Source organism: Ictidomys tridecemlineatus, unplaced genomic scaffold, assembly GCF_052094955.1.
Source record: "Ictidomys tridecemlineatus isolate mIctTri1 unplaced genomic scaffold, mIctTri1.hap1 Scaffold_398, whole genome shotgun sequence".
Lineage (NCBI taxonomy): Eukaryota > Metazoa > Chordata > Mammalia > Rodentia > Sciuridae > Ictidomys > Ictidomys tridecemlineatus.
In genome coordinates this window covers 56,089-83,628 of record NW_027522592.1, presented here as the reverse complement: position 1 = coordinate 83,628, position 27,540 = coordinate 56,089, and the positions used below count along the sequence as shown (strand labels likewise).

The 27,540-nt window shown below is 50.3% G+C and overlaps 1 protein-coding gene across 1 annotated transcript; it reads left to right on the top strand.

Annotated features, from left to right (window-relative positions):
* The first annotated feature begins 1,286 nt into the window (after positions 1–1,286).
* LOC144373443 (uncharacterized) lies at positions 1,287–24,895 on the top strand. The gene is made up of 12 exons (XM_078036519.1): positions 1,287–2,138; positions 7,730–7,942; positions 12,787–12,974; positions 13,941–14,146; positions 14,383–14,588; positions 15,662–15,776; positions 17,142–17,257; positions 17,424–17,654; positions 18,737–18,851; positions 21,154–21,254; positions 21,421–22,626; positions 24,521–24,895. Exons 2-11 carry the CDS (start codon positions 7,901–7,903, stop codon positions 21,646–21,648), a joined length of 1,548 nt encoding a protein of 515 aa, XP_077892645.1. The 5' UTR covers positions 1,287–2,138; positions 7,730–7,900; the 3' UTR covers positions 21,649–22,626; positions 24,521–24,895.
* The last annotated feature ends 2,645 nt before the right edge of the window (positions 24,896–27,540 follow it).

Genomic DNA, 27,540 nt, shown 5'->3' with positions numbered 1-27,540 from the left:
TTTTTGAAAGATCGTGTGGTTTGGCTAGACCTAGAATGCTTCCACACAATTTAGCATGGTGTATATTTTAGAGAGCATGATCACTGAGGGGCAGGTTGCTGGTGTGAAGCCGTGAGCATTAACATCTATCAAGTTTCTCACCTGGAGTTGGCTACCTACAACTGGTGACAGTGTTTTGCTCCTACGGAGCAATACTGAACAAGTCTCTGGGCCAGTAATCCATTGCTGAACTCCATCACTAACAAAAAGTCCCTGAGTGAAGGTGAGGACCAGAAGAGCCCGGGAACCACCTGACAGCAGCCCTGAAGTCCTGACCTCTGGCACATCATATGCAAACTCAACTGGGTATCAACCTCTTCCTGGGCTCATTAGAACTGTGTGCTTCAACTTTCAGAAACAAATGCAGAATGACAGAATCTTCTCTGAGGACACTTTTCTAAGTCTTGTTTGCAGCACGTGTTCTAAGTCTTATTTGCAGCATGTCTTCACTGGAATGAGTAGTCATTTGGCATTCTGTTGTACTTAAAATTTCATGAGATTCTGTCGCTCCCACCTGACAGATCCCTTTCCAGAACAATCTTGGGGCCCTGCTGCAGGGACACCCAGTGAGGATGCTCGAGGAAACCTTTCTGTCCAGGAAAGCGGTGGGGCTGGTGAGGGCTGGGGTCCTAGGGCGAGCTGGCTGCGGCTTTTTACCTGAAGTCCCCCTGTCCCGCCCCTTGATGATCCTCCTGGAGTCGGGCCCCAAGTGACTTCTCCCTTGGCAGCCTTTGGGAGGCACCGAGGAACTGTCTGGTGCCCTGTCCCTGAGGGCGACAGGGCTTTCAGTGTTTGCTGACTTGAGTTGTAAGGATTTTGTAAGGAGGACTCCAGTCCTCCACCTCTACCCGCAGACATCCAATGGATGGCTAAAGGCAGAATTAGAAGGGCAGCATCTCTGCCTCAATATATGGCCCATCCATCCCCTTTGCCTGAGTCACCTTGGATTTGTTACTGGACCCTGCTGGCTGCATCAGTGCCCACCAGCACAAGGAACAGGCAAAAAAAAGAAATAAAAAGGAAAAAATGAAGAACTTTGATCAAACTGGGGAGAAGCAGCCAGAAGGCTTGGAAGAAGCCCCTGACCCACAGAAGTGGTTACAGTTTATAGAAACAAAACCCAAGTGATCTACATCCGTGAATTTCCTTGGCCTGAAGAAAAGCAAAAATGGGAAAAACACAGAAAATGCCTAGGCAGATGGCCTGTGCCCAGGCTTGAGGAAGGGCAGGACCCATCTTAGCTTTCCTGGCTCCTGAGGTGGGCGTGGGGTTGCAGCCCGTCTCTATTTTCAGCAGAAGAAAGTTGCTCTTAATTCAGAATCCAGACCCCCACCCCCATGCAGTCTGTTTCATGTCCCAGGAACAAGGTCTGATTGATGTGCATCTGAGAGCCAAAGCAGGTGACACAGCTCTCCTGACAAGGCACCACCTGGCCAATCCAGGGAAGATGGACAGACCTCAACTGGTCAGGACCACCTGCTTTGGCAGCTGTGCAAAGCCCAAGCCCTTGCCCTCATTCCCCTCTCTATAAAAGCTCCAAGTCATTGTCACCCCCTGAAGACAGGCTAAGATGTGGGTCCCCGGCCTTCCCCGTGTGGCTGCACTGATAAAAGTTCCTTTCTTGCTGGGCATGGTGGTGCATGCCTGTAATCCCAGAGATTCTCGGGAGGCTGAGGCAGGAGGATCACTTGAGGTCAACCTTGGTGATTTTGTGAGACCCTCAGCAACGTAGCAAGACCCCTTCTCAAAACAAGAATAAAAAGGATTGGGGTGTACTCAGTGGTAAGGCACCCGGGTTCAATTCCTAGTCCTTTACCTGGAGCTGAAGCTCCCTGCCTCCTTTTCTTTTGCGGGTTAAAGCTTCCCCTGTGCATTCAGTCTCATTGGGCTTGGAGTTACCATTGACCCAACTCATAAGTTCCCATCTCTGGTATCTCCACCTCCTCTTGGTACTGGGGATTGGACCAGGGGCTCTGCCACTGAGCTACATCCTCAGCCCTTTTAATTCTTTATCTTAAGACAGTGCCTCAATAAGTTGCTAAACCTGGCCTCAAACCCACAATCCTCCTGCCTCAGCCTCCTGAGTCACTCTATCACAGGTGGGTGGCACTGTGCTCGGCCTGTGGTTGCATTTGGATGCAGTCCAAGCTGCTGCAGGTTTGAGGAATGTTCTGTGGGCATCTATATAACAGTACCTGAAGGGGGCGCCAGACCCTCTCGCTGTTTTTTTCTGTGGATGTCTGCCTGGCCTGCAGTGGGTTGGTCACAGGACATTCAGGAGAGATCTAGGGCACTGGGCAGTGCCCTCCATCCAGCAGGTGACCTGGCAGGAAGAGCCCTTGCAGCAGGGAAGTGGGGTGGCACTCTGTAGGTGAAAGCACAGAGCTCTCTGATGACTAGTGACTAACACAATGTGAAGCAGAAACATCCCATGAATTTCATGTTCAAGTACAAATCTGGCTAGGATGACTGGATGGCATTGCAATCTCCTGAAGGTCCTTCTTGGATTCATACAAAAAGAGAGAGCGAGGGACTAAGGGGCAGGAAGGAAACACAACTTTTTCAAACACTGAGATCTGGAGTCCAGCTCCTGCCATGTAGTCAGTGAATGAATAGATAATAATTGTTTTTATGGGACCATGTGACCTGGGGCTGCTCGGCTTCCTGTGGGCCCTCAGCATCCCTATGTATAAAGCAGGGGCACAGACCAAGGGTGCTGTCAGCTTTCTGTTGCTGTGACAAAGCATCTGAGAGAATCCCCTTAAAAGGAAACAGGGTTTCTTTTGGCTCATGGCTGCATAGGTCTCAGTCCATGGCACCTTAGCCCTGTTGCTTTGGGCCTGTGACAGCACAGTAGGACATCCTGGCAGCTGGAGCACATGACAGAGGAGGCTGCTCATCTCTGGGTAACTGGGAAGAGGGTGGGTAGGACTGGGCTGGGTCCCAATATCCCCCTCAAGGTCACACCCCTAATGATCTCATTCCTTCCAGGAGGCCCCACCTACTAAAGTTTCCATTATGTCCCAAGGGCCACAGGCTGGTGACCAAGCCTTTAGCACATGGGCAATGGGGACATTTGACATCCAAACCACAATACCAAGTGATCATTAGCTGGGGGCTAACCCCCGGTCTCCGGGCCAACCCCTCCCCACAGGCCAGGCCTGGGGAGATTGACTGCATTCTGCAGGACACCCACTGTAGGCAGCTGCCTCAGCCAACATGGAAGTCCTTAGCAGAGGCTCTTTTATTTCACGGGGGGTGGTACCAGTGATTGATCTCAGGGATTCTTGACCACTGAACCCCATCCCCAGCCCAATTTTGAATTTGATTTAGGCTCAGGGTCTCACTGATTTGCTTAGTGCCTTGCCATTGCTAAGGCTGATTTTGAAATTTTTGATCCTCCTGCCTCAGCCTCCCGAGGTGCAGGGATTCCAGGAGTGCACCACTGCGTTGGCCAAGGGGCTCCTTTTGGGCAGTGGGGTTTCCTTGGAGAGAAAGCTGACCCTGTCCTGGGGTCATCCCTGATTTGCCCACACAGCAGTGCTTTGTTACTTTTTCTTTTCTCTGGAGGGCAACTCAATTCATACCTAGTAAACATAGCCCCACAGGTTCTCTGATTAAGAATAGTGCAGAGCTGGGGGGCAGTGGTACATGCCTGTAATCCCAGACACTCTGGAGGCTGAGGCTGGAGGATGGCATGTTTGAAGCCAACCTTAGCCATTTAGTGAGGCTCTGAGCAACTCAGTGAGACTCTGTCTGTAATGAAGTATTTTAAAAAGGGCTGGGGATGTGGCTCAGTGGTAAAGCACCCCTTGGTTCAACCCCTGGTACCAAAAGAGAGAGAGAGAGAGAAGTGAAGAAATAAGGGAAAACAAAACTCAAGCTAAGATCTTAACCCTGCAAACGCAGCTGGTAGAGAAACGTGCTGACTTCAGGGCTATGAGGATTCACCTCACCAAGACTCAGGTAGCAAATGCTCTCCAAACCTGTCACCCTCAGGGCTGGGTGAGCTCCGCGGTAGAGCACTTGCCTAGCATGTGCAAGGCCCTGGGTTCAATGCCCAGTGCGGCAACAAAAAGAATTTCAAAACCCCATGTGATCCTCAGGTCCAGGGAGAGCAGTCAGAGCAGCTGTCTGCCCCTGAGACTGGGCCTGGGAGGACTCACTGGGAGGATGCCAGGGGGCTCATCAAAGGTCCGGGGAATTGCCACCAGTGCGGCCAAGGTCACTCCTAGATGGCAAAATGAAACCTGTGAGCCACGTTTTCTGTGACTCTCAGGAATCCCTTCCACACCTCTGTCCTTAAAACAGGGAAGAGTAATAATGTCACTCAGTCCCTTTGTAGTGCTGGGACCACAGTGGTCTTTAGAGGAGATCTCATGGCTGCCCTGGGTCACCCCCTGCTTCACATCCCCTTGGTGACCAGTGGTCTCTTCCCACCTGAATGCTGTCCAGACCCGACTCCTGGGGTGCAAGCCTTCCCCTCCACCCTTTACCAGTGCTCACCAGCTGCCCTGGGGCATGGGAGGCTGTGACCCAGGCTTGGGTAGGGCTTCCCCCTTAGCCAGAGCCGTCCTGAGAGCCCCAGGCTGCAGCCCCAGCCTGGAAGTGGCTGCCTGGAACAGAGCAGGAGGTTGCTCCCTGTGGCCCCTCTGGCCCCTCTCTTCCTCCTGTGGAAGGAGCATGTGAGGAATGGCTTGTCCTTAACCCTGTGCAGAAGCTTCCAAAGAAACCGCTTCAAAGCCCTGGAGCAGGGGAGGGTTTTGAAAGGTTTGTGGAGCCATCTGAGAAGAAATGGCAGAACTTCAGAGATGAACAAGAGAGCAGGAGTTCCAAGCCTCTTTCGATGGAGTTTCTAGCAAAACAGGATGTTGGTTGCAGGAGCCAGATGCAAGCCAGGCTCAGATGACCCCATGGAGTACCATCAGGCGACCAATGGCCACTTGAAAACTGTATCGTAAAAGAGCTTCCAGTCCTGAAGCGCAAACTATGCCAGGGGCCTCCAGGCTAAATGACAGAAGCAGGCACACAATGACACATGGCCTGTGACCTCACTCATGGAGAGTATAATACAGATGTACCATAGAAGTAGAAAACATTATTGTGACCAATATTTTCATAATGATGATTGTTAGGATGGCCTTTCATGTTGGTTGTGATAATTGACAGCTGTCATTTTACAAATAATGTTGATCAAACGCTCCCTCTGGGCCATGCTCTAGGCCAGCCACTCTACCTGCCTTGCCTACCTGATCCTCACAGTGTCCCCAAGAAGCCAACACAACAAACCAGAAAGCACAATGTCCCTGCTAGCAAGTGCAGGACCTAAGTCTTGAACCCAGACACAGAGACCAACCAAATTCAATGAAATATTTACTGGAATACTGGTAGAAATCTAGGAGAAGAGGCTGTGGCCTAGAAATGGGGAGGGTTGGCTTCAATCCTCAAAACCCAAAGCTGTCAAGATGGTTCAATTGACCATCCACGTTAGAAACTACTCTCCAACGAAATATGCCCCAAACATTGTCAAAACAGAGGGACCGATTGGGAGGAAATGGCAACCCAGTAGAATAGGAGGCACGAGGAGAAACACAGATGAGCACTATGCACGGGAGGAGGTCACTGGAACACAGCTGGCAAGAAGATGAACACAGGCTCAAATGATGTGTTTTATTTATTTATTTTTTACCCAAATTAAGGATGTTGATAATATGTGCTGGGAGGGGATAGGAAGATAAGCTTTTTTCATACACTTTGGAGGCACATTTAACATTATCCATGAAACTTAAAAAATGCACGAATGCTATGCTCCCTACAACACAGAAATTCAGGTCTTGGGACGTGCCCTGGGAAGCTCCCAGAAGGAAGTTCATTTCAATGCCGTGTTAAATTATAAGACGTGTACAATGCAATGGCCATTGGCAGGAAGTCTGTGGCCACAGTGAATAAGGAGGCACGTGCTGACTGCAAGTTCTTAGGACCTGTGGGTGGAAAGAAGACCCTGGACCACATGTTTCAGCTGTGGGACACAGACACAGCCCTGAACATAGGCTGGTCCAGCGGCACTGTGCATCTCTCCAGATCCACACGGTGTGGAAACCGCAGCCATCACTTGGCTTTAGGGACAGTAGCTGAGGTGATTTTCTTTTCTGAGAGATAGGGGACCACGGGTGACTCCCTAATAGACAGATGACCAGAGCCACCTCTGGGGAGAGTCTGGGCCAGGAGGTGATGGGAGAAGAGGAATTCGATCATCTGTTTCCATTTTTCTGTGATTTGGTTCAAGTGGTAAAGCCCTGCTATTTATTAATTAATGGATCAAATAGGTTCATCATTGTTTTAGAGTACAATTAGGTGCCTTCAAACTTTAGGCTACATGGGCACATTTGAGAACGGTTCCAGCCATTCTCTCATCCTTTGGGTCATTCCCCTCCTATGTCCTGTGAGACATTTTCTATGTGAGGCTTGAAGAAGAAGAAGAAGAGAATATTCTGTAAAGAAAACCTTATGATCTGTGCATTATAAAATTGAATGGGTTCATTCAGAAATCAGAAGTTCTATTGAAAGCTCTTTGCATGAGGCAAATAAAACTTATTTTTAGGCATCCTGGTGAAGACAAGGTTTTATCTTTTTGTCTCATGTCTGTGTTTTTCTTTTTATTTGTTAGAATGAAATCCATAGGTTGGCAGACCATTCTATCAGATGTGTACCTAGATGACATTTCAATTACCCACTTTTACATGGTAGACATTTTGTACATGAACACTGCCTGTCTGCAACTTTTTTTAAAACAGGACTGGGCTCAGGAGCCCAAATACCAATGTTAGCTGGAACATGTTCTCCAGTTTGGCCTATCTGTCAGTATTCCCTGAGGTCATCTGTTCCATGAGCTTCGTTACTCCTGCTCCCTCACCAGCTTTCATAGAAACCACATGCTGTCTATGAGTCAGAGACACCAATCTCACAACATAGCATTCTTTGAGTATCCAAAGTCCCACTTTTCACTTCGCCATGCCTGACATTGTCGGTAATATTTACCGGCAAATGTGAGATTTTCAAAGATCCAATTCTATGTGCTCCTTTCTCAAAGAGCCTTAGGCAGGGCTATAGCATACATAAATATGAAGGAAAGGCCTAGTTTTTAAAATGTCATCCATCGAATAGTTGACACATATCTGAGATATTTTTTATTTTGGAGGAGGTATTATTTAATAGGGAAATCCAACAGCTACATGATAGTGAAATGAGAAGTCTTGCATCCATTTTATTCTTTGTGATGATTTTGATGAGTAAGGATAAGATACTTCCTTGTTCCAATGTAGATGTTGCCCAGTTCTGTGAATGGATGCACCGTGTCACCCACTACTTGCATATCTGCATGTTGTGCTTGACATTACCATCGTACTCGGCAGGTGGCAGAAAGTCAATACTGAAGTTCAGCTCTGGTGTTCTAGCAGCTGTGCTGCAGATCCTTGGTGTGCCACCTTGTGCAATCCATGCTGCTCTGTTCATGTTCCTATTGACTTCCTGGTGATGAGCATCATGGTCTCCTGGTCTTGAGAATGGCCAAGCATTTCTCTGTGAATGTGGAAGGTGGGCATGTGGAAGGCTTCAGGGAGGAGGGATCATTGATCATGTACTCTAATCCATGTGCCTGTTTAATGACCTGTTTTTCTTCTTGGGTTTTAAGGGAGACACTGCCCTCAAACACTTCTGTGCAGCTGGGAATGCAGGCTTCTGCTTCACCTTGAAGGAAGCATTCATGAATCCTTTCCAGAAGACATGAGAAGAGAGAGTGAGCCTCTGGTAACATGCAGGTTCCTTGCATTGCCCATGGGCTAGAGGAGAGAAGAGTTGCTTCATGAGATTTGATCCCCTTTTTCCTGAAAAGTTCCACACGGAGGTGAGTCCCCAGCATGTTTAGACATCATTTCAGACATCTTTGTTGATGGAAATGAATCACACCCCCTGATGATGTGGAAGAGCTGAAGATGGGTTTGCTATGAATTTTCTATTTCATTTCTCAGGGCCTGAGTCAAGCCAGCCATTGTGCTGTCAGCGCATGAGCTGCTGGTCAAATGTGAGGAAGTGGTCTTGCTTTATGAAAACACCATCCTGAGTCAGTGAGCCAGAGGCAGCCTGCAGTCCCTGTTTTCCTGTAAAGGCAGATTGCTGTGGATGGCCTCTGGCCTCATAATGCAGCCCTGCTCAGAGTAGGGGATTGAGGGTCCAGGCAGATCCCAGTTCCTTTTGACCTTTATTGCCATTGGGCCACCCCAGGGTCCTTGGACTCTACCTGGTCTTCTGGCCTGGGTCAGGGGATGTGAGGTTTGGAATCCCCCTCTGTGGCAGGATCCCAGGCCCCCAAGCCACTTGAGGGCAGCACATCCTTCCCTAATTGTGTTAGAGGGGGAGGATTCTCCCGCCCATCCTCATCCATGCTCATCCCTCATTTTGTAGCTTCGCACCTTAGGACCTTTATTCATTGACTTACGCTAAGATGAGTCAATCAGCAGTCTCCCAAGGGTTTACATTGTGGTAATTGACACCGAACATCTGTTTTGTAATTAAACCATTTTGGAGGACACAGTTGAGTGGCATTAAGCATGTTCATGTTGGTGTATAGGCGTCACCACCATGCATCTCCAGAAGTCACGTGGACATACTCTTGCCATCAATGCAGAATTCTAGTGCCCTTGAGGCCCAGGAAAAGAACATTGTACTTTATCTTTTTATGAACCTGATAATTGAGAATCTGAGATAAGTGAAATCCTACAAAATTTGCCTTTCTCTGGACACGATCATTTTCAAGGGATGCAGTTCACCCCCACTCTTGGGCATATCAGGTCCACTGCTAACTCTGCGGGTGTTTCAATTGCACTCTCGGTGACAGTGGTGACTGTGTGCACATGAGCTGTGTTTCCAGCTGGGATCCCAGGATCTAGGGTCTTTGGTTCCACGCAGCCTATAGGTTGCCTGTTCCTCCAGGTGTCTGCAGGCCAGTGGCACGAAGGCCCTGGGCCTGGTGGTTTCTTTAGGTGAGTGCAATACGTGTCCACAGTGTCGTGGGACATGATGGACTATAAATAGAAGCAATGCCTGGATACTCCTGGGATCTCAGTAGGCTCAGCCTGTGTGCTGAGAATTGTTGTGACCTCCTAATTAATGGAACCCCAGAATCCCAGAGAAAAGGGCAAGTCCAGAGCAGTGGAACCTCACTGTCTCTGAGAGAACTTTTGGGGTGGGGGGCCGGGATACATTGATGTGAGGACGCTGATGCAGAGTCACGTGCTCCGAATCCAGGTAGAGGTGCTCAGGAACAGCCTGGGCTGGCACGTGGGTTCCCCACCTGCACACCTGTGGAACATCTCGGGGCTCTGATTAGCACAGCAGCCTGACCACGTGAGGGCATCTGCTGTCTCTGCGTACAGTGAGCTGGGTTTTCTTCACGTCCCTCAACAATTCCACATAACACCAGCTCTGAACCCAGAGTCCTGGGCACTTAGTTGAGGCTCCATCAGCTCCCACCTCTCTCTACCTGACAGAGCCCTCCTGGCTCCCTCTGCACTCATTACATTGAAGATGAAACCCTGGAGGGTGGGACTTCCCGTCATCCAGAAGTTCCCAAACACATTCCACTGTTCCTGGAACTCAAATGGTTGGGGGGGCCACAAGCACCCTGGCATCCATGTGTGGGAACCATGGTAGTATAATCAAGAAACAGGAAGGAGAGGGGTTGGACTGATCAGTACAGATGGCAGGGCCTAGTACAGAGTGGAACGGAGAGTTCTCACCCGGGGTGATTGTTGTGATGTGCACAAATGCTCTGCTGGTGCTGGGGTGCCCGCATGGTTTCTGGGGTCTTGAAAGGCTACAGATGCCCACAGAGTGTTCTCAGATGCACAGTGGGAGGCCCGTTGCAATATGTACATGTGGAAGAAGTAGGAGACCCCCTTAGTGTGGAGGTGCCATCTAGAAGGCAGCCTCACTTCTCTGAAAAAGTTGATTGGAAAAAAAGGGTCCGTACCTGTGCCCAAAGGGCCATATATGCTCCTGGAAGTTGGTGGTGGAAATAGTTCTCCATCCATTAATCACTCCCTCACTCACTAATGTCCTTGTGTCCTTGAGAAAGGCTCTCCCTGTCCTGGTTTTCCTGAATAGAAATCCTCTTGCCTCTTGGGTGAATAGGGTTATGGGTTGTGCAGAGGGTGGTGGTTTACTGAGCATCTTAGAGACTGTCCTTTATGGAGCCTAATGATCCCAACTGGGGAATGAGGCCAGGGTCCTAACTGTGGTTAGTGTGAGGACACCATGGGTTCAGAGAGGGAAAGAAGGACAAGGGAATCTCAGATGTCCCTTCATGGCCCCTGGAGTTAGAGGACTTACCCCTTTGCACCTGGGATCAGGAGACCTCATTTCCTCGAGGACACGCACACTCAGACGTTAATCTTGAGTGTGGGTTCCTTTCTGGGGTCCAGGGCTGTTGTTAGCCACCAGGAATGACAGTGCTCTCCATGCTGAGTGGAGCCAGTTTTTGCCAGGAAAGAGCCCGTGGTCACGCCTTGTGCAAAGCACCCCACACCAGGGGCTCCCATCCCTACATTCCTGTCCTGAAAAGAAACCACTCAGAGGCAAGGTGGGTCCAACCACCTCCCATGTGTTCACTCATCACTGTGTTCCAGCATCACCCCAGTTCACAGTCCTGATGGGATTGGATGTGGCTCAGAATGTCACCTTCATGAGCTCTACCCTGCCACAGCTGCAGTTCTGCAGTGGGAGAAACTCAAAACCTCAAAACACATGCACATGAAAGAAAAGAGCAAGAGCCAGAGCCCAAACAGGGCCACATGTGGCAAGGACAGCTGGAGTGCCTAGGTTGGGACTCAGAATTATGTCAGTGGGGTGGCATTGCTGCTGACACCAGCATGATAACAGAGAGCCAGCCCTGCTCATTTTGCGGAGCAGTGTGTTGGGGAAGGCAGAAGAAATTGAGAGGCAGGATTGAGTTTGGCCCTAGGAGGAGGTTGGGTAAAAGGCCAGTGTGAGTTGGAGGGCCTGGGCAGATAGAGAGAGGCCAGGGCACACCCCAAAGCCTGGAGACTGCACTTGATGTCCAGGGTTGTGAAACACCACCTCCCCTCTTACTCACAACTGAGAGCAAGGGGCATTGATGAGTTCAGTTTGTGTGTGGCTGCATCCAAGGTGGCTCGGCTAGGCACCTCTGTTTCCTTGACTCAGGAGGCTGGGAGTCCAGGCTCCACTGAGGCTGGGCTGGGAGGATCGGACTCTGAGTTTATGCCTGTGTTCCTGGTAGGATCCATGTTGGCTGAGCCTCAGTGTTTTTGCAATGAGAGGATGGGTGACTGTCATGTCTTTATCACAGGACACACTTGCTAAATGGATTTGTTTGCTCTGGGGAGGAAAGAGAGAGAAGGGAGTGGTGCTGGAGACAGGGATGCAGACAGGGGTCATAGACTTGGCATAACTCAGTCTTGGAGGTGATATCCCATCACCTGTACCCACTTCAATTCCCATGAATGCAGAGGCTGAGCCCCCTTGAGGTGAGGGGTGAACCGGTTCTGGGCAGCAGGATGCTGTGGTACCTCGGAGTCTCTGTGAGACCCCAACACTAGACACACTTGGCCCTTTTGAAATCTTAGGAGAAGCCTTGGGAAGTTGTATGGCAGAGGGGAGCAGCCTCTGCATCTCAGTCCCCTCCAACTTGCCATGGTGTAGAGAGGGAACTGCAGCCACGATGGGACGGACATTGGCCACGTCCCTGTGTGGGACACAGGCCTGATTGAGTTGGGGTGCATTCTTTGTCTCTGCCCTTCTTGTGATTGTCCCATCTCTACATTTGTGCTTTAGCCACCTGTGAGTCCCATCTCTGGTTTCAGAGAGAATAGAGGGTGTTATGGGCCAATAGACACAATAAACCCTAGAGATTAGATGCTACCCTACTTTCCAGAAAAGACTGGGCACACCATGAGTTGCACAATGATGGGACCAGGGTCCAAAAGCTGCTGAGAGGGAAGGACTGGTTGTGAATGCATTTTTGAAGGCTCCAAGCTGGAACTCTAGTGGCACCAAGCAGGGCAGATGCTGGTGGGGATGTTTGGGTAGTTGTTGGTGAACACCTGCGCACCTGAGATGTTTAGGCATGGAGGAGAAATCAGCAGCTCATAGGGCTTTTGAAAGTGGTCTTATGTGAAAAGAGGCTCAGGTATGGGCACAGGAAATGACATCATTGCCTTGACAATGGATCAAACAGAACATGGAACCCTGGTATCCAGGCACCCACTTAACTGACCAAGCCATCCGAGCTCATTTGGTTGGAGAAACTGGAGGGAGAAGGATGTTCTCCTGTGGTTGCAAACAATGCCGAGCCTCAGGCTCCCAGGAATCTCAGGGGGGCCAACTAGCCCTTTTGTGGATGCACTGGGTGAGGCTTCATCTTAGACGCCAGAGCCTCTGGCGATTGTCGCAGAGGAGCTCAAGAGTAACAGTGAGTAGCACAGGGCAGGTGAGCCCAGCAGGCCCTCTAGTCTGATCCCTGATGAATGGCCCAGGACTCCTATTCTGACTGTGTGTGTGTGTGTGTGTGTGTGTGTGTGTGTGTGTGTGTGGGTGTGTGTTTGTACTGATGGGAACTGTCCCATTGTGCTTTGACTCTAGTGTATTGGCACAAGTCATTTTTCTGTTTGTCACCATTTCCATTTTAAACCAACATTCTTGGTCCCAACACAGGGTGAAAATGATGAGAACACGGAGGAGCCCTTCAGGGTACAGAGCCTTGAACCTTACAGGCAGGACCAGCTTAGGAATGAGCTCCTGCCTGTCATTTGTGGGAGGAACCTACATTGCAGCGGCAACATGGGGTTAATCTCCTGGGATTCCATCCCCACCCATCAGGTGCTGGATCTCTTGTTCCCAAGGTAAGCACCAGACCACCAAGCCCAAGTGTGTAGCCCCCTCATGCCTGGGTCTTGGGGCTGCCATGTACCTCTCAGGGACCCAAAGGTTTGTGATACCTAATGAGATAGAGGACCACACTCATAGTGGAATGTCAGTCCCGAATGGGACGAGTCCTGGAGGTGCCTGCCACAGCCTTGCAAGGGGAGTGAACTCCGCTCTCAGGCAGAGAAACCATCCTGACTCCAGCTGATCCACAGAGGTCCGTGGAGCAGTCCCCACACACTAGGCACCACAGCTCAATGGTGTGCACTGAGCTCATTCCCAGGTGGACTCAGCGAGGCCAGGTGGTCTTTCTGGTGTGATATTGGCTTTGTGAAGAACGTAGATCTGTGCCAGAGGCGTCTCAAAACTCAGGCCTTGGGAAAAGCACTTTTGGGTTAATAAAGACATGTTAATTTCCATAGTGGGACAGAGCATCCTAGCTGGGACATAGCTGGACAGGGGCTTTGGACATGGTGGCTCCCACACCCAGAGATATGTGGGAATCAGCAGTTTGGGCTCATTCACTGATGAACATGGAGAAAGCACCCACTGTGTGAAGACACGTTTCCAGTCACATTTCATAATTCATTGAAAAATAGGGTGCAAATGACTGCCATTGTGTCCCTTTTCATGGGGGTCAGCCTCAAACCGCAGGTGCCATGAGTACATATCCTACATGTGACTGCATCCCTGACTCCATGGGGCATAAGTGCACGTTGTCCTCTTCAGTGACTATGGTGGACCCCTGGACCAACTTCAACATGGAATGGGCTTGGGGTCAAGAGGGTGGGCTCCTGTTTCCAGAATAGGGACCTGCAAGGTGATTTGACTTGGGAAGGCTGAGGAAAGACTGCTCTCCCCAGTGTAGGGTCAGAGGTTTTCTCTGGAGGCCGTGGTGAAGGCAAGGCCAGGGTTTTGCTGACTCCACACCTTCCTCCCCACAGTGCCTCACCTTCCTTCCTGGGGACCTGGGTGAACCTCTACTCCGAGGCTTCCCATCAGCCTCCAGGCTTTCTGAGTCTGCAGCAGCTGCTATCCATGTGGCTCCTGCTGGGAGGCTTGAACCTGGAACACCAAGCACACCACCTCCTGGCCGCAATTGAAGATGGCAAATCAAGCCAGGCAAAGCCTGAGAGCCAGGCGGACTGTGGTGAGTACCTAAGGGTATATGAGGAAAGGTCCGACTGTTGTCCCACTGCAGGGAGTCTGTATGCCTGGTGTTGGGCTGGAAATTAGGACAAGCCTTTGTCCATTCAGGAAGTGACCCCAGTCTGCAAAGAGGTCCTGTGTGGGCCAAGGGCCTGAGTTCTTCCTGGCAGCAGAGGTATTGTCTGTCTGTGGGAAGGTCAGGGCAAGGCAGTCATGTTGGCATCTTTTCTCCTCTAGCTACAAGCTCAGTTCCTGTCACGGCTCCTCAGCCAACCCCAGAGCCAGAGCCTTCTCCCAGGGAAGGGGCAGAGCCGGAGTCCAGGACATCAGGGGTCTCTACTCGGTCCTCCCCAAGGCCCCAATATAACAAGCGGATGAGAGGCAGGTGCCTCATTCACGTCTACCTGGAAAAGGAAAGGACAACACAGTATAGGAGCATCCTGGTGAGTCTTCGAGCAGGGGAGTCTCCTGGGAGCCCACAGTGGGGAAGACGAAGTCCACAGCAAACACTTTGGACTAGGCCTGTCTTCTTGAACTGGAGCTTCTGGAAGGTCAGGAAGGAGAGCAGAAAGTGAGGAAGAGAGAGGCGGGAGAGCAGCAGCATGCCAGGTCTGGGTGCGAGTGGGCCTGCGTGTTTTGGGATGTGCAGGTCAGAAGTGCAGGAGTGAGTGCTGGGTTCAGAGGAGGTCAGAGAAATATCGAGGGTACAGGCCATCCTCTACTGACCTTGGTATTGAGGAGGAGTATATTGAACCGTGGAGGTTGAAGCACAGGAGTTGGCAGTCATTTTCTTGTGTGTGGGAGGGGATATGTTGCTGGTTGAAGGGAAGGGAGCCATTGTAGAATGATTAGGGTGGGTAGGTGTGGGTCACAGAGAACTGGGGGCCTTGGAGGGCCCCATTAGTGTCCTAGTTTGCATGTATGTGAATAGAGATTTAGCGGCTCTCTCTGCAGAATTTTCCTGCGTGTGGAGTATCCATCATGAGACTCTGGTGTCCACCTCCAGGGGAGCTATGTTGAACCACTGCACCTGTTGGGTCCGAACCTCCTGACACCCTAGCAAGCACTGACACTCTCGAGCCCAGCAGCTTCCATGCCTATCATTAAAGAGTCCTAGTGTGTGTTGTGCCCTGGCTGTCAGGACCAAAGCACCTAGGGTTTGTGCCTGGTCCATACAAAAATGCAGCTGCATCCCAGACCAGAGCAGGGATATGGAAGTGCACTGGACCATTCCTCCCATCTTGATGGGACTAGAGTGTGTCTGTACAAAGTCTTTTGGTCCTTATTCCCTTGTCCCTGTAGGGCATAGCAGGTTGAAGCAAACTCTTGTACTAAGATTGGACTAGAGGCTCATAGGAAGACCCCCACATGATCACATGAAGGCCTCAGGTAGCAGGGTATCAAGATGGTGCCCTTGTGTTGAGAGCTCACTTGTCTCTGATTGTCCTTGAGCACTGTCCTCTGGGTAGCTACTCCCAAATTCCCTCTCTGATGAGCTTTCTCCAACCCTGCTCAGGTGACCTGCCAGGACAGGGCTCCAGTCATCATCCGCAGGGCCTTAGATGCACACTTGCTCCAGCAGGAGGACCCAGAAAACTACGAGCTTCTGCAAATTCTCTCGAACCATCAGAGTAAGTGGAACCATCAGAGGGTAGGGAGCAGTGAGTCACAGTGGGCTCACGATAACTGGGAGCCAGAACACAGTGTGCATTGACCCAGTGCCCAGGATGAGTATGGTGGGACTTGTGCATAAAACAAAGTGTAATGATGGGGCATAAATCTGCAGGTTCTTCATGTTCCCCAGGGGCTGTGGACCTGCCTATCATGTGTTCTTTCCTTGGCCTGAGGAGGCATTGCAAAGCTATTATCCACAAGGGGCCAAGAAGAGAGGCTTCTTTGTCTTGTGTCAAAGAAGACAGACAACCACAGGGTGCCTACTTTGGTGGCCTTTCCTGACCTAGATGAGTACATGAGAAAAGCAGTTCAATGAAGAATCATTTCTGGCTTCCAATCTTTCTATTCATTGCAAACTGAGTTTACTTAGGACCAGAGGCCATTTCTAGAGAGAAGAGTGTGGTAGAATAGAACCCTTCACAGCTTGTAAACTCTTCTTGGAGAGAGAGAGAGAGAGAGAGAGAGAGAGAGAGAGAGAGAGAGAGAGAGAGAGAGAGAGAGAGAGAGAGAAAGAAGAAGAAGAAAGAGGAGGAGGAGGACGAGGAGGAGGAGGACAAGGATGAGGAGGACGAGGAGAAGGAGGACATGGAGGAGGAGAAGGAGAAGTAGAAAAATGAAAATAAGTTGAAGGAGGAGACCATGAATAAGAAGGTCAAGATGACTTTAAGAAGAAGCATGAGGAGAAGATGAAGAAGAACAAGAACAAGAAGGAGAAACACAAGCCGAACAAGAAGTATAACAATAAATTGATTAAAAATGTGAATGAGAATTAGACTCATGAGGAGAAAATGCAGAAGTGGGGAACTCAAGAGAAATATATATCTCTGGATGGCACAGCCCTGCTGTGGACATCCTCCACCTACGCTCAACACACCTCCAAACCATACCCCTCCAATTAGTGTAGCCCTGTATGAGTGGATGAATCCACTGGCAAGGTGGAGGCACCCACCATCAAGTGCTTTTCCATAAACCGACCTGTGATCATTGCTGCAGTGGGGAGAAAAATTTGAACACATGAGTCTTTGGGGACCAATCCAGATACAAACTCTAGCTGTTTGTCTTTGGTGGGTCCAACGTGAACTAAGAAGGTCTGGGGTACAAGGGGCTATTTCCTTGAAAGGTGTTCCTGTAGGGGACCTCCTGTGCATAGAGGGTCCTCAGGGAGGAATCAGTGGGGAGTCTTTGGTGCAACAGTAGCTGGATTCGGGGGCTCTCAGGTCTGTGTGTGAGACCTGAGCTGGCAGAGGCTCTCAGTTGTGGGGGATGTTGGGTAGTGTATTACTTGAGTGTCACCTACCACGCCTCTGCCCCTGCCTCTCCAGAGCTGAGGATCCCTGCTGATGGAAACGTATATTACGCCCTGGATGGCAGAGTGGATTATAACTTTCTTCTTCAGGAAACAGCTGCCAGCAAGTTGTTTAAAGTCAAGCCAAAGGAGGTAAACAGCCACCTTCTTCAGTCTTTACTCCTGGTGCCACTCCACATCCTCCAAGGGGACAAGAACCTCAGGTTCTGGATGGATGTTTTAGAATGCCCACAGAGCCAACTGCCAGGCTGGGTGGGGTGCAGGTGCTGGGCTTTGCTGATGTTGTCATCCCCCACAGTTCTTGGAGCCTTCTGTGGCAGTGGCATCCAGGATCCCAGCAGCTGTGAGCAGCAGCTCTGCGGTGGCTGCAGGACCATTGCCCCAGGCCACCCAAACCAATGAGTGGTGCGTGAGAAAAGTCACCAGTAGCAGCTCCTCACTGCTTCACTCCAGCGACCAGGTGGAAGACAGCCGCTTTGTCCACGTCCTCCTAGAGGGACAGAGCCTGAGGGAGACAAAGCGCATCCTGGTAAGCCCGACAGCAGGGCTGCCTCCTGGGTGTCCCCACAGTGGAAGGCAGGAGACACAGCTAACCCTGGGGCTGTGGTGGGAAATTAAGAAGAGAGAGGTCAGTCTTAAGGGCTTGACCTGAGTGGGGAGAGCCTCAGCATGCCCAGCTGCAGCGGTGAGTGGGCCTGTGTATTGTGGGTTTGGCAGGCCAGAAGTGCAGACGGAAGTGCTGTGGACAGATGAAGGCAGAGATATGTCCAGGGTGCAGGCTGCAGTGCCTAGAACTTGGTATTCTCAATGAGTGAGGTTGGAGCAGCGGAGCTGGCAGTGACTTGTCACATGTGTAGGAGGGGGTGTGTTCCTGGTGGCAGGGAAGAGAACCTCCTTAGCATGACTAGGTGTGAAAATTTGGGGTCGGGATCACCTGGGGGGTCATGCCAAACTTCGGAATGTCAGTCTTTGCATGTATGTAAATACGGAGCTAAAGGGGTTCTTGGCAGAATTTCTATGGATGTGCAGTAGACACGCTAATGCTGCAGGTGTCCAGCTGCAGAGGAGACATGTTCAGTGACTGCCAGTGCTGAGTCAAGTACATCATTAGAACCAGACCCGCACCGAGCTTCCAGAGCCCAGGGCCTCTCCAGGCTATCATGAAGCACTCAAGTGCACACTCTTGTATCTGAGTCTGTTTTGTGTAGTGGCAGTCAGGACCAAAATTTTCAGTGCATCTGCCTCTTCCACCCACAAAGGCAGCCTGCATCCCAGAGCACACTTGGTGCGCAGATCCCTGGCCCATTGCTGTCATCTCAGTGAGATGAGAGTGTGTCTGTGCATAGGCAGTTTGGTCCTTTGACCTGAGTGGAATGTGGCTCCCCAGGGGGAGGGGAGATGGCAGGTACAGGCAGATATTTGTACCAGGATTGTTCTAGTAGCACGTTGCAAGAACCCAGGCGGTATATGGAGGCCACACTCAGGTAGCAGGATAACAAGATTGTGCCCTTGTATATGTAGCTAACATTTCTCCTGAATGTTTGACCACAGTCTTCTGGGTAGCTCCTCTAAAAGCCATTCTCTGATGACATTTGTCCCACCCTGATCTAGGTGACGTGTCAGGAGAGGGTGACAAGCCTCATCCGCAGGGCCTTGGACCAAAATTTGTTGCAGCATGAGGATGTGGACAACTTTGAGCTGCTGAGAATGATGTCTCTGCATGACAGTAAGTAGGACAATCAGACAGTGGGGAGACATGATCCACAGTGGGCTCAGGATAACTCACAGCCAAGAGAAAGTGGGCCTTGGCCCTAAAATAGCCAGAGTGTGGTGGGCCTGGTGCAGGAAACCAAGTGCAGTGATGGGCGTGTCCAGTGTGGACGAGTTCAATGAGGCCCCAGGCGGCTGCTGGACCTCTCTAAATGTGTTCTCCCCTGGACCTGGTCTGGCAATGCAAAGCTAATATCGATGAGGGCAAGGCAGAGAGAGGCTCAGTCTATCATCAGTTTGGTTTATGGCTCACTGATAAGGATGCCTTCAAATGAAGAGGAGCAGAGCATGGGTCCTGATTGGATCAGCATTGCTATGGACAGAAGCCGCACAGGTCCCAATCCATGGCCAGGATATGAGAAGTCCTGCCTACTCAAGAATGTCAGGATTGCAGCAACTGGGAACAGGACTCAGTGAAGAGGAAGTCAAGGCCAGGGGACAGCCTGTTTGGGTTCTTTTTGGAACAATTCCAAGTCCTCTGTGCCTGGGTGCCCATCTCCTGAAGATATCAGAATGGCCAGGTTATTATTCCTTCCAGCAACAAAGAAGGGCATCTGAAGAACAGAGGCCACAATGCTGAGCTGTCCACAATGCCAGTGCTCTTTCCTTTCTTGTGAGCCCGACACTCCTAGCCTCCACCATCCCAGCCTGTCCACAGTAGAACCCACCATCTGTCGAGCACGTAAGTGAGTTTTCCCATTTTCACACACTGCCTCATTTGAGTTGGCTCTGTCTCACACATGAGGAAGACTGAGGTGCAAGGAGCTGGGCAAGGGGCAGTGTCTGCGAATCTCAGGGACTTGGGAGGCAGTGCAGGGGGAAGGGGATTTCCAAACAGCCTCAGAAACTTAGGGAGACCCTGTACCCAAGTCAAAAGGCCTGGGAATGGTCTCAGTGCTTAAGTGCCTCTGGCTTTATCCCTAGTAAAAAAATAAGCCAGTCAAAAGGAATTACCAAACCGAGAATCTACAAAGGTGATTTCAGAAACAGACTTTCAACCCAAGCATCAGTTGAGAGCAGGCTCCAGACCAGGGGAGGTTTGTGTGTAACAGACGTCAAAAGGGAGGACTACGGGGGGCCTGGAACCCACTAGGTGTGATGGCATCTATGCCTTATGGCAGGAGGGTGGCAGTGATGCTGGCCCTCTCCTAGAGTTTGGAAACCTTGTTTTCATTGGGGAAGCTTTATGGAGGTGGAATCTATTTTAGCAATCCTGGTCCAGATGAGGTGCTGACTACCACAGGTAGAAGCCTATCCAGAATGCGGTGTCTGTTATTCAGTCTTTCCTGACTGTGACAATGACAAAGAAAGGAAGTCACTTGTCTTTGGTCTTGGTTTCACTCCTGGCCATTGATTGAGAACTGATTTCATCTTGGACTACTGAACAGAGGCTGCATCTGGGCAGAAGAGTGTGATAGATTTGAACTCCTCAGGACGCCCCACCATTGCCAGAGAAAGAAGGAGAAGGAGGAGGAGGAGAAAGAGACACTCCTGAGTGGGGAGAGGATCACACGATAAAGAGCAGGAGGCAGAAGAAGAAAAAGAAGGAGGTGAACAGAAGGAAGGGTGGAGGGAGATACACAAGAAGAAGAACAAGAAGGAATCATGTAAGAACAGGAAAAAGACCCAGAAAGAACTACAAGAAGATGCAGGACAGAAAGAAGAGCCAGAAGTAGAACAAGAACCAGAATAAAAGTACCAAGCAGACAGCTCCTGATGAGAAACAAGGGGAAGGAGAGCGATCCTAGAAAACAATAGAGTTCTCCAGGGCACCACCCTGCTCAAGTCCTCCCATGTCCACGCCCAACACACCTCTGATGGATACCACCTCCCCTCCGTGTATTCATCCATGAGTGGATTCATCCAGGGCAAGGGGATGAATTCCCCCACCATCCAACGCTTCCCTGAATGCCCATGTGTGAGCATGGCTGCCCTGGGGAGAAAGGCCTAAGCACAGGAGCCTTTGCCAATCCTGATGCAGATCCTGGCAGTGTCCCTTTGGCAGATCCAACCTGCACTGAGAAGTTCTGGGCCCAAGGTGCTGTTTCCATTGCCAGGTGCTCTTTTGGTTTAGAATCCTGTACATCATCTTCTCCAGGGAAGAATCACTGAGGGAGTCTTTGGTGGCACTGTAGCTGGATAGGAGGGCTCTCAATTCTGGTGCAGGCTCGCCCTGGCGGAGACTCTCAGGGGTTGTGGGTGTTTTGTGGTCTAATCCTTGAGTGCCACCTAACAATTCTCTCCACTTTGCTCTGCAGAAATCAAGGTCCCTGACCACTCACTGATGTATCTGTCCATGAATCCACAAATCAAATATTATTTCATCGTGAGGAAACGCCGCGAGGTCAAGGGAAAGGAGGTAAACACCTACCTTATTCAAGCTGTACTTGTGCTGCCATTCCACTCCCACCTGGGGAAATGAGAAGCCTGAGCACCTGGACATATGTGCTAGAAGCCCATAGAGCCAACTGACAGGCTGGGGTGGCTTTCTGTTTCTGGGTTTGCTGATGTTCCATCCCCCACAGTTCTCAGAATCAACCTGCAAGTCCTCCAGGCCGCTTTCCCACAAGCAGGTGGGAGACACCTGCTTAATTCGTGTCCACTTAGAAACACAAAGTCCAAAGATGGCCAAGACTGTTTTGGTAAGCCTGGGAGCAGGGGTGTCCCCTGGTGCTTACACCTGGGTGGGGAGCAGACACTGGTCCAATACCATGAACTACTCATGCCCTCTTGAATTTGGAGCTTCTGGATGATCAGGAGGATAGATGGGAATCAAGAAGGAAGAGGTCAGTGTGAAGGGCTGGAGCTGAGATGAGGGAGAGCAGCAGCTTGTCCACCGCCATGTCTGAGGGAGTCTGTGTGTCAGGTGGCAGCATGCAGTCCAGAAGGGCAGAGGCAGGTATGGGTGACAGATGAGAACAGGCCAGGACCTAGGTTGCAGGTTCCTCTGTATGGGATGCTGGCCTCTATGGAGCAGGACACCAGTATGAGGTTCTGCATGTTCCTTGAACAAGGAGCTGAGAGGGTCTCTCTGCAGAGTCAGTATGGATGTGGAGCAAGCACACTAAATGTCCAGGTAACCCAATGTTTACCCTTGGCGGAACAGGTGCCCTCGTACACCCCAGCCAGCACTGAGCCTCTGGAGGCCAGGAGCTCTCATGGCTCTCTTTCGTCACTCCTGTGTGTGGTCACGTTCCTGGGTCTGATTTGGGCCCTGGCAATCCAGACCAAAGCCTCTAGGTTTTGTGCCTAGGCCATTCCCAATGCCGCCTGCATCCTCGGGCAGACCTAGGATCTTGGAGGCTATTGTCCCATTCCTCCCAACTTGTGGGATGAGATTGCATCTGTATGCAGGTAGTGGGGTCCTTTCACTTGGAGAGGAGTGCAGCTCCACAAAGAGCAATGGCAGGTCCAGGAAGTCCTATGTACAAGGATTGGGCTAGTAGCCTATGGGAAGAGCCCACGCGATGAGCAGGAGGTCAGCCTCAGGTAGTAGGGTCATGGATGTTGCCCTTGTATTTAGAGTGGAGGTGCCTCCAGAATGCCCCTGCCCACTGTCCTTGAGTAGTCACTTCAAGGCCCATTTCCTGAAGGCCTGTCTTCCATGCTGCTCCAGGTGACCTGCCACGATCGGGCTCCTGTCGTCATCCGCAGGGCCCTCGAGCTACACTTGCTTACTCAGGAGAAGCCGGAGGAATATGAGCTGGGCCAAATCATCTCTCACCGTCAGAGTAAGTGGGACAATCAGATGACAGAGAGCAAGGGTCAGGATGTGGACTCAGGTCGACTCTTAGCACCAAAGAGCATTCTCTGACCCCCAAGAACACTCTAACAGGGTGTGTTGGGCTCGTGCACAAAGCCAACTGCACTTCTGCTGGTGTAAGCTCTCCAGGTGTTTTGGTATACCCCAGTGGCTAGTGCGGCTCCCCACCAGGTGCCCTGCCCAGGACATGAAGACGCATGCAAAGCTGACATCATTGAGGAGTGAGGAGGAAAGCCTCTTTCCAGGAGCAGTATGGTTCTGTGGTCTGAGATAGGAGTGGTTTCAGAGGAACATGGGAATGCATGGGCTAAAGATGGAACTGGCATTTTGTGGACTGAAGCAGTAGGATTAAAAGCCTTCTGTGTGACCAGAAAACCACTGCCTGGGCAGAGCATTGCCAAGATTCTAGCAAGCAGTAACAGGATGAAATTGGGAAGAAAACACAGCCTGGGAGACAGCTTGAATCATCTGTTTTTGCATCAATTCCATGGTCTTCCGCACCTGAGTCCACTAGCCAAGGAGTGATCCCAATAGCCAGGTTATGATCCCTAACTAGAGTCAGATGAGGGCTTCCTGAGCACGTAGCCACAGAGCTCATCTGATAATAATGTCAGCGCTTTTTCATTGGTTGGTTGGTTGGCTTTTGTGAGCCAAACACCTCAGCAGCCATTATCCCAGCCTATGTACGCTGAAGACCACCATCCCAATGAGTTCTAGGATCACTTGTCTCCTATCTTAACCTTCTGTTAGGTTAGTAGAGTCTATGGAAGAGGAAGTCTGTCTGGGGCCTTGGTAGCCTAAGAAATTCATAGCAGAGATCCCCACATCCAACCCAGAAGGGATAGAGAACAGGCTCTAGGTTAGAGGAGGGCGAGAGGAAAGAGGTGTTCAGAGGAAGAAGAAGCTGGCTGTTGTATTCCCCCACTCGGGGTCATGGCACCACTGGGCCATACACCATGTCGGAGGGAAGCAGTCCCTTTGCTGGTCTTTGGAATCATTGTTCTCAGGAGGGCAGCATTTGGAATGTGGCCTCCATTCTCAGAAGCCTGGTTCACATGGAAGCAGGCTCCACCAACGCAGAAGCGTGGCTCTAATGTGGTATCCGTGCTGGTCAGCCTGTCCTCACCGTGGCCATACTTGAGAATCCTAGGCCTTTTCTCTGGGTTTCACAACTTTCTCTTTGGTTGTGCACTGAGGCTGTCCATAAAGCTCTAGTGTGTGGCAGTGGAGAGCTCCTCAGCCCTTGCCACAAAGGCATAGACTGGGAGAGAGAGAACAAGGCTGGGAGAGAGGGAGAGAGAGAAAGACGGAGAGGAGAAGGAGGACCTCTACTTGGAGAATGAGGATTCAGTGGAGCCAACAGGGACAAGGTACTGTTGCCCAGGGCGCACTCCTGTTTAGGTCTTCCTCCAAGCATGCTCCACCTTTCTTCCAGTCCCTCCCACCTCCCAGTAGTGTATTCATCTTGAATGAGAATTTCATGTTGACATCAGAGCACTCACCATCCAATGCTTCCTTCCAAACCCACCTGTGAAGATGGCTCATGTGGGGTCTGAATCTTCGGCACTTTTGTGGGAGATTTCAGATGCAAACCCTAGTGGTGTGCTTTGGCAGACGCAAGAGGACCTGGGATGTTTTGGAGTCCAAAGCCTTTGGTAGGAACAGACATTAGGTCTGTTGAAGTGCTCTGCCTAGTTCTTCCTCAGGGAGGACTGTGGAGGCTGTCTTGTTGGTATTGGTGCTGAATTGGAGAGCTCTCAGGTGTGTGGCTCAGTTCGTTTCTGGCACAGGCTCTCAGATGTTGGGGTGTCCCAGGGAGCACCTCCTGAGCCACCTTATTTTGTACACCCCTCTCTCCCCAGAGCTGAGGATTCCAGCGCAGGCCAACGTATTTTACGCAAAGAACCCTCACACGAAACCCAACTTCGTGCTGAGGAAAAGGAGCCTCTCCCAAAAGAATGATGAGTGGATCCAGCCTCAACCTCCCTCTCGTCCTGCAAAGAAGAAGGCTGCAGCCCTCCTGAGGATGCTTGCAAAACCATTCTGCTGCTGTGTGCCTGGGCGGGGCTGAGGCAGCCCAGGAATATTTACATTGATTACTATTTGCTTCAAAGTTTGAATCTATAGTTTGCCATTGTCTTTGACCTTGTTTAGTAACACAGTTGTTACTCTATCCTGTATTTGTTGTTCCCATTAATATATTATTATTTGAAAATATATATGTTTTTGTTACCTGATCTATTGTGATGATTTGTCACCTGATCTACTGTGATGGTTTTTGATCAAAATTGTGCATTTGATGATAATGAATGCCATGCATTTAGGAACCTGTAGACTCTAGACAATGAATGAATGTCTACTGTTGCATGGACTGGTCTGCAGAGTCCTGTAGCATTTAAGCTTGTGTGAGGGCTTCATAGGGCTTGCAAAAAGTCCGGGTCAGATGGTCCTGCATGAAGCTTAGCTCCTAGTGGTCTCCTCTACAGCATAAGGGCCAAGGAGAAACCCACTTCCACACAGAAGATGGGAAGCTACCTTATGAAGGTGATCGTAGGTGTGGGACCCTCTTGCTAGGACCCTTTTTCTATTGGGCCAAAACTGTGCTCTGAATGTGATTGCTGAGAAGAGCTTGGAATTTCCTGATTGAAACAGTTCATGCACGCTGCTTCCACTTGCAGGAACAAAGTGTGTTCTCGTTGAGCACTTTGGGGTGTCCCAGGTTGCACTAGAGTGTGTCAGAAGCACTTGTAATGATTGGCATTCACGGTTTCACATTGAAGCCTCTGTGCCATCTGTCAACCACTGATGGCTGCAAGTGGGTACCCTGCCTTTCAATGAGTTTTCTGAAAAAGTAGGAGTTTTGAAGAACTGATCTTCTCAGCATTCCCCTTGCCTCCCCAAGTTGGGTGATGTCAATTATACAGGCTTCCTTGGGAGCACACATTTTATATTGAGCTGGAATTGGACTCTGGATGCGATTGCTGAAAATAGCTGGGGAATGGGAGAATGGAAGCTGTTTGCTGCAAGCAGTTTCAATTTGCTTTGTTGATTAACTTTGTTGTAAGTGAGCACATGCTATTTTTTTTTTCCTGTGGACCTAGAAGAATTCAAAACTGCTTCTTACAGGTGACAGGCATGCTTACACATTGAAGCCTCTGTGCCATTGATAAAAAAAAAAAACAGTTCACTCATGTGGGCACCTGCACTTCAAGTGAATGTTGTAAATGAGTGTGACAAATGGATGTCAGTGAGACTTTGGAGAACTGATCTTCTCAGCTGGTCCTCTTTTTCACTGCACGTTGGTGATGCTAGATTCAAGAGATCTCTTTCTGGCACCCTTTGTGTTTCATGCCTGAACTGTGCTCTGAAAGTTCTTGAGGAGAACAGCTTAGAAGTGCAGAAGTGAAGCTGTTTGTTGAAGCAGCTTCAAGTGGCACAAGCTAACTTGTTCTCAGTGAGCACATGGGGATTTTCCCTGGTTGAAGCAGTGTGAATGAGAATGGCTTCTCAGAGCTGGTAGGCATGTTTGCATTTGGCAAACTTTGCCATCTGTCACCCAGAGTTCCTTGCATGAAACCTACATTTCCAGTGTTTTCAGAAAGGTGTGATGAGTGGGTTTCCATGGAATTTTGTGGAATTGATCTTTTCAGGCAGTCCTCATTGCCTTCTCAAAATTGTTGATCCTGGTGCAAGGGCTCTCTTGTCAGCCAACATTGTATTTTGGGCCTGACCTCGGCTCTGAATGTACTTGCTGTACTTCCCATCTTTCCTCTCTCTGGTCCACTCCTCAGATCCCATCCTCCTTTCAATAGGGCCTCATCCAAGAAGCCTCCCCATGTGCCTCCCACTTGATTTCAACTTCTCCAGTGCACTTATTGTCTAAGCAGGGATTCCCAGGAGAGAGGGCTCTCCATTCTGCACACTGAAATTTCTCAGCAGGGAGGACTCCTCCATGCTTGGATGGCGGGGCTGCAATCACCTGGAAGGTGGAAATAGGAGGCTGGTGGTGTTCCTAGCCAGGATGCTGGTGATTGCAGTGCATTTAATCTATGGCCCTCAAGGAGGTTTATGCTGCAGATTTGTGTACTTCTGCATCTGTATGCACACAGTTCTTCATGTGGGGAAAAAAGCAATGTTCTCAAAGTTTGCTTTATATTATACTCAACTGGTAATTTACAAACCCCAGTGTCCCATCTTAGCCCAGAGCCATTCCATCAGCCCAGGGCCAGTGGGTGGTCCAGCGGTCAGTACTATGCACAGCTCCCAGGTGGCTCCAGTGTGTAGCTGAATTTGAGAGCCAGTGTACTGTAGGATTTGCTCTTGAGGTTAGAATTCATTGACTTCCTCTTATGTCATTTCACTGGTTCAGGATATTCCTTGTCTCATGGACTATTCTGTGAAATCTTCAAGTTAGCCATCTCTGGTCATTTCTTCCATTTGATGGCACCTGGTTCAACAGCTTGTTGTTGGGTGGGGTCGGTCATGGGCAGTCCTGGGTCACAGAGAGGGACAGGAAGACCCTAATGTGGAATGGTGGTGTAGAGAGTAAGGGTGGGGCCAGAGCCCACACTGTGGTTAGGGTAGGGAAGGGATCTGAAGAGAGTACCTTGAAAGCGAGCTCTGGCTGCAGTTAACCAGGAATCAGGGCCTGGAAATGGAAGCCATGACAGGGCTTCTGACTAGAAAGGACACATCTTTCTGGGCTCAGTTGGAGGTCCATCGAGGCAGAGGAAAAGAGAGAGGATGCAGGAGAGGGGGATGGTCTAGATCACAGAGCCGCTCCGTCATCATATCTTAGAGAATGGATTTTTTTCTTCCAGTTGTTGGTAAATGCTAATTCCTTCACGTGTTACATTCACATCCACCTCGTCCATTGGAAAGG

Bases quoted from the DNA above. Each gene is read 5' to 3' on its own strand.
- LOC144373443 (XM_078036519.1), top strand. From the start codon at position 7,901: ATGAGATTTGATCCCCTTTTTCCTGAAAAGTTCCACACGGAG. The intron at 12,975-13,940 runs GTAAGCACCAGA...TCCTCCCCACAG, and splicing joins CTGGATCTCTTGTTCCCAAG to TGCCTCACCTTCCTTCCTGG. The intron at 17,655-18,736 runs GTAAGCCCGACA...ACCCTGATCTAG, and splicing joins GGGAGACAAAGCGCATCCTG to GTGACGTGTCAGGAGAGGGT.